Source organism: Saccostrea cucullata, unplaced genomic scaffold (genome assembly GCF_032062105.1).
Source record: "Saccostrea cucullata isolate Sc308-1 unplaced genomic scaffold, CSIRO_AGI_Scuc_v1 ctg1670, whole genome shotgun sequence".
Taxonomy (NCBI): Eukaryota; Metazoa; Mollusca; class Bivalvia; order Ostreida; family Ostreidae; genus Saccostrea; species Saccostrea cuccullata.
Genome location: NW_026938074.1, coordinates 108,290 through 115,466, shown reverse-complemented (window position 1 = coordinate 115,466; position 7,177 = coordinate 108,290). Strand labels below are relative to the sequence as shown.

Here is a 7,177-nt window from a genome sequence, read left to right as displayed (position 1 = left end):
AAATGTGAATATAAACTGTACTGTAATTATTATTGTGCAGTTATCAAAAATACATTTGTTCTTAGTAGAGAACTTTTAACAAATTCCTACGCATAGCCTGGTTCTCTGTCCCTGTTTTGCTTCGTTTACTCTGCGTCACTGCCTCGGCAATGGTGAGACAGGGTACCAGGCTAAATTTTCCACTCATTCGGCAAACCTAATCAGCCGAGGAGTCCCTAATGATGCAGGTGTTAGGCCTACACAGTGCCCCCCTAGACATCGCCAGATTTCGTTTCTGGGGATAAACAAAGAAGACGCCATATTACACAAGGTATTAGGTACACGCGATTGCGGTATGGCGTTCTCCATGGTCAAATTATACAGCTGGTACAACGAAACTTATGCGGAAATCGAAGACTGCCGTACAATCTGACCACGTTTCAAAGTTTGTGTATGACAAAGATGCGCAGTTTATAAGGGGAATTGTGCAAGCCTCCATGCGAGACCGGAGCTACAGGTTACTGTAAGTTCATCCCATTTCTTTGAGATTTTTGGAAGAAAAGAAAAGTTTTTTTTTTTTAAGTCTTTGCCTTGCCAATGACCAAACAGTATCTGAAGAAATTTTAAGGAGTTGAATGAATGTCATACAGACCTCTGCCTATGGCTGCTAAATCAAAGCTTTACAGTTTTATGTGAAGAATTAAAAATATATAGGAGTATGTAAAGAAATGTTGTAACTGTAAATGGAAGTAACTTTTCTCTATTTTGTTCAATTATAAAGTATGAATTTAGACCCTCCAGCCCCTGCATGGGTTTTAGTTTCCAATCTTGTAACTATAAAATCTAACTTTAGGCCCCAAGACTATAATATAACTTAGTAAATTTATGGAACATGTTGATACAGGTACAAAAATGTCAGCAAAACTGATGTACGCCAGAGTTGGATTAAGCATCCAGAGTGCGCCACCTCGTCAAACTAAGACAATGGAAGAACTTTTTCCTGCACCTGACAGGTTTATAAATTACAGGTATGCATTTATTATGACTGTTTCATGAATGGTGCAAAATATTAAAAAATGACAGTACCCCAAAAGTGAAAATATAAAAAATAGAGAAATAGCATATTTTTTATGGGCAATATACACTTTTTTCAATGGATGGAACTGTATCTCTCTGGTCGTCCATCCTAATTTTTTCAGACCAGCAAGCTACAGATCTGCAGCTAGCATGGTATATGTAAAACCATTCAGTGTTGTATTATGCTCCATTTTTCAACTTTTGTCAAAAATTACTAGGGCAACAAATAGGCCAGTCAATGATAGGGACAGGGAGTTCCTATATCAGAAATTGACAACTGTAGGATCGAGATTTTCAGGTTAATATATCTGGTGTTTTATTTTAGTGTCACATTGTTTACCAGTTAATTCTATTGTTACTTTTTTGAAAATTTATACTGTGATAGGATAGAATGCATATACACACATGTATATATATATATATATAAATTCACAAAACACCTAACTAACTCATTATACCCGGACTTTGGACTTCAGATATTTAATGGCTTATTTGACATTGGACTGAAATTCTGACAAGATGTGCAGTCTTTCCATTCTTTTTGCTTTTTTTGTCTTTTACATGTTTAGTTTTGTTCTTGTCTCTTTTGTTTTTGTGTTGACTTTGTTTTAAACTTTTAATTATACATTTATACTATCAATTTCAATTCAGTGTGAAGTTTTGCATCAAGTCACAATCTTTTTTGACAGATGCATTCAGCGTAAACAATTCATGTGATTGATAAACTCATATTATCAACCTTGACACAGAAATAGTTTGTTGTACAAGCAAACAATCAGGGATTAGAAGAAAGTTCCAGTCGTAAAGCTTGCGGTTAGGAGGCGTATACTATTTACCTTGAACGCATCTGTCAAACTAGAAGATCGTGACGTAATATAAAACTTCAACTCAACTGCAACCTTTAGTAAAATGTTTAAATATTATTCACCCTATTTCTCATACATACTTAAAGGAAGTTATTTGTACATTCTTTTCACATGTATACATATTGAAATCCAAAATTTATTTGAAGTAGTAAATAAAATAAGTTTGAAAAAATATTTAACATATATACCAGTATTAAGAATTGGTGATTTAACTGCAATACAGGTTTATTGAGTATTTGTTGTCTTTTTCACTGAGGGTTTAATTTTTTGTTTAATTAAATCAACAGCAATGCATTGGATACTATCCCCCGAGCCGCCTGTGCCCACACTTGCAGTGCCTCTAGTTGAAGACCTCATCTCTAGCCAGGAATTTATTTCTGCAGAGAATCCAATTGCTCGGATGAAGCAAAAATTAATGATAAATGAGCAAGAAATCCAACAGGTAAAGACAAATGAGTTGCATAATGAATAGAATGTATTCTGTTTCATTATGAATGTTGTTTAAGTTTTAAGATTTTTGTCATGTTTTAGATTGCCTGTCTTACCACTGGTCAAAAGGAAAATTGCATGTGGTCATCTGTTAGGAAGAAAAGATCAACAGCTTCAAACTTTGGTTGTGTTTTGGCAGCGATCAAGAGAAATAGGTATACTGGTAGTTTACATGCCTTTATATGTATATGTAATTATAAATGATACTTGTAAAAGCAGTTAATTATAAAATCAAAAATATTGAAAGTTTGCTCCTTATATAACAGATATCCTGTCTCCTTATACAAAAGATTATGCTCAGCTTATGATCTGTCAAAGAAGGATGCCATTATTTGGGGGACGTGCAATGAAAAAGTCGCAATTGAAAAGTATAGAACTTTTGGGGATGCAGTTGTAGAGCCAATAGGTTGGTACATTTCTTTCCTAAGCAAAATTTCAATTTCTTTAAAGCAAATAAAAATTGATGATAAATAAAAAATTTTCTTGAGCTAATTTATTTAAAATTCAGTTATTAAACTGAAGTTGAAGATATGAATATAAATATACTGTTTGTATATTCTATTTATAACAAGTCATCAATGCATAAGAAAATCAGAGTGTTGCATATTAATGCTATTTTGAAACTTTATAATACTGTTCATATTAGGTATCTGGCTACACTGTAATGGGGTTCTTGGGTCAAGCCCGGATGGACTCATTCGTCGTCCTGCTGCATTCGGATTCAGCTATCAGAATCCAGGACTCGCTGACATATTAGAGATGTCAAACGTTAAGCCAGAAATACTGGAGGTGAAATGCCCCTTTTCAGCAAAGAATATGACAATTCCAGAAGCTATTGAAAAAGTACACGATTTCTGCCTAGGTAATAATAGTGTGTATGTATTTGTTTGAATACGTTTCATGTACTGAGATATTACTTTAAATAATTCCAATATATTAGTTTGGATAAATTTAAGTACAATTTAGCAATTGTTAAAAAAGTTTTTTCCTTCTGTTGTAATGTTAGTCCTCAAGGCAGATGATTTGCCTTCTCACTTTATTGTACAGTAAGGAACAAAATACTTATACATGTGAATATTTATTAGTTAAATAGTTTTGTCTTATATTAATGATTGAGGCACCAATGAAAATTCTTTTTCTTTAAAAATCTTCAACATATATATTTTTTTCATATAGAGGTTCAGGATTTTAATGGAGTCAAGTCCTTCAAGCTATGAGAGAACCACCAATACAATGTACTATGATCAAGTGCAAGGACAGCTTCATATAATTGGGAAATCCTTGTGTGATTTTATGGTCTGGACACCAAAAGACTGTGCGATTGTGAGAATTAACAAAGACATCAATTGGGAGATCAACATATCTGTTTTGACAGACTTTTATTTCTGTAAATTTCTCCCGTATTTACAACAGCTATAAGATATAACATTAAACATGGTGAAAACATTTTAATTTTAATATCTTAGTTATCTACACTTGCAAAATTCTGAGCAATTTCCTGCATAAGGGGATCCTGAAAATTGACTAAAACACAGCATAATTGAAAGACTTTTGTAGAAATATATCTAAATTGCTGCGGAACATGCCTTGAAATTTCATAATTCTTAATACGCTCATTTGCTCTTTCAATATGTATGCGTGACTTAGCAATTCTTCGACATAGTTGGACCTCACTGGAAAGGGAGGAATATTTAGATGTACTCCTTGGGGGCAACAACTTGTGAATAGTGAACCCTTTGTCTGCTAAGATCATATCACCTGGAGATAACTGTTCTAAGACTTTACAATGTTCTACAATTGCAACATCAGATGTGCTGCCAGGGTGCAATTTAGTAATAAATACCAAAGCACCATTAGGTGCAACACCTGTAACACTTTTAACAGTGTGAGAATTTTTGTATCCGCTGTATGTGCTGGCCTGCAATCTCGTATCATTCCCTGGAACATCCTGGGTGATTTCTGTTGCATCAAGTACTATTCTACATGAACTAAAATCCCCAAAACTTGTAGGCATAGACCCTTGCACATTCGTCATGAAATTTTGTGGATGTAATGATTAGGTTCTTTAATTGTGCTCATTGGATTTAAAAATTCGAAGCTTTTATTAGTTTCCATGGAAAGGGGGGAAAAGTCAAAATTCTTGAACTTCGATTTTTAAATCAAAGTACTGAAAGTACAGATAGGTTTGATGGTTGTCCAAGTTTGAGTTCTAGAAAAATGTCCATCCAATTGAGCTAAAACCTTTTTAAGGCTAATAGGCATGTTGTGTAGATGTATGGAACAAAGGTCATTTTGTGTGCATACGCATTTACGTGCGGATGCGTGCAACATTAAATGACTTGTATACTGAATATTGCTTTAACTTTTACACTTTTTTGATGAAATGCTCATTTCATAAGGATATTATATAAGGATATATTAATAGTGTAGATAATATGACATTGTCAGATTAGCACGAAATGATGTGCATGCACGTGCACTTTGCTCTGATTGGCTGAAACAAAAATTTTAATATCTCTTTCTTTTTTGATGAAATACATTGAAATTTTAAATAAGTCATGCATTACGACAAGTGATGCATTACAACAATATGATATATAACAATAATCATGAAAACATGTGCATGCATGTGCACTGCAATCTGATTGGCTAAAACTTTAAATGGCTCTAACTACTCTAGTTTTGAACCAAACAGGATGGGATTTATAACTTGCATATGCATGCACATGCGCTTAGCTCCGATTTTAAAATCAAAGTACCGAAAGGACTGATACGAGTTGATGGTTGTCCAAGCTTAGCTAATGGGCATAGTATTACTGATGACAAAATGAAAATTCTCCAGTTCGGGAAACATACGCTATTGCTTGCAATAGCAGACTTTCTAGTCTAGAACGAAGTTGGGGACGACATATTGCGATTGTATGCATGTTTAAATACATCCTCAGTCTATCAGTAATATGATCATTTTTCTGCTAACTGTTGTTGTTGAAACGCAGGTAACAAAATTCGATGATAATCAGCATGCACAAAATTTTGCTGGCTAACTGTGACCTCTTAGCTTCAGACGTAGGAAATATTGATCCTTAGTAGTGCCTGACGCCATGGCATAAGGCAAGAAAAAAAAATGCTCAATAACAATAAAGAACAAGTATATAAAGCTCAAAAATAAAAAGATAAAATCACCCTTATACTTCATCAAAGTTAAACCTATTGTTCTTATATAAAATTTAATGATGCTTTTTCATTCGCTGCATCTAATAATTCCTTATATCATTCATACTTTAACTGAAACCTGTTCTTTTCACCTGTGTGCTGTTCTTAAGCCCGGCTTTCAGTACTTTCAGTACTTTGATTAATTTTGTGAACAATCATATGACATTAAACCGACCCATTATAAACAGCACGAATAAAAATAGTTGAAATATTTATTGAAGAGCTATGATAATATCATTAAGCATTTAAAAAATCACATTGTACTTTTTAGGTAAGAAAACGGGGAACGATTAGAGGTGACAATACGAAACAAAGTGTACGGAGAATTATGAGTTCAATGATAGACACTGGTGGTGCAAAGAAAACGAACTGGCTAGGGAGGGATGATAATTAAGAGAGCATTTTCCTTTTTCTCATTGAAAGATGTGTAGCTGTGTGAGTATTTTTTTTTTTTTTACATATCTTTAAAATATTATTTTATACTACCAAGATATACTGATCTTGGTTTGTTTGTTTGTATGTGTGTGGATTGACAACTTACAAATTTAGTTAAAATGAAAAATATAATTGTCAAAGATCAGACATGTGTCAAGGGTAATGCATCAAAGTCACATTAATTTATTGAGCTAAGATTACAATTTTTTCATACTTTTGACATAATGTTGCACAAATATCTTGTCATCAAAATGATTGCAAGTAAAGTAAACCAAAAACACATTTGTATTTTAATTTGTACATAAGTTTATCTAAGTTTGTGTAATATAATGTTTCGAATATTTTAATCCAACATAAATTGTGTAAATACCGAAACAATATTTTTCTATCTTACTTCTAAGGGCAAATCACTTTAGTGACATAAAACTACCCTACAAAGTAGATCTCTGTAGTGTGCAGTTTTAAGTAATTAAAAACAATTTTTTTTTCACATAACAAATAAAATCACAATATCTTATTTTGACAGTAACTGTGAGAAAGAATGGATGTTGCAAAGATGCAAAAGACAAAGATATCGAAGATGCTGAAAAGGACACGTTACGATACTCTTGCGATAGGGATGGGGGTAGGAAGGAGAGGAAACAAAAAACGGCAGCAGAATAGGAGACCAACCGATGAATGGCCTTGAAATGACTTTGAATTTTTTGGTATCTGGTGAATTATCATTATTACCCTTTGACTTTAATTTAGTTTTTAATTTTAATTTTTGATTTAGTGTTTTTAATTCATTTAAATTGATTTAATTATTAAACCGTATCTAACGTCAAATTATCTTATTCTTGTTATTTCTTTCACTTACTGGAAATTACAAATATGAGTCATTGGTTGAGAACACTGGGTCAACGTAAAACAAACTCTGGGCCAACGTACAAAAGACGTTGAGCAAATGTGAAAATAACATCGGGCCAACATCAGAGAAACAATGGGCCGATGTAAGCTAGAGGAACGCCGGGCCAATGTAAAAGAAACTCTAAGCCAACGTAAAAGACACATTGGGCCAATGTAAAAGACATAATGGGCCAACATAAGACCAATATTTGTAGTCTAGTACGTAGGCC

General features: G+C 33.4%; 1 protein-coding gene across 1 annotated transcript; it reads left to right on the top strand.

Moving 5' to 3' along the window:
* The first annotated feature begins 591 nt into the window (after positions 1–591).
* On the top strand, positions 592–3,643 carry LOC134249373 (uncharacterized). Its single transcript, XM_062731732.1, has 7 exons — positions 592–1,007; positions 1,746–1,960; positions 2,210–2,364; positions 2,454–2,566; positions 2,678–2,817; positions 3,058–3,273; positions 3,588–3,643. Exons 3-7 carry the CDS (start codon positions 2,212–2,214, stop codon positions 3,626–3,628), a joined length of 663 nt encoding a protein of 220 aa, XP_062587716.1. The 5' UTR covers positions 592–1,007; positions 1,746–1,960; positions 2,210–2,211; the 3' UTR covers positions 3,629–3,643.
* The last annotated feature ends 3,534 nt before the right edge of the window (positions 3,644–7,177 follow it).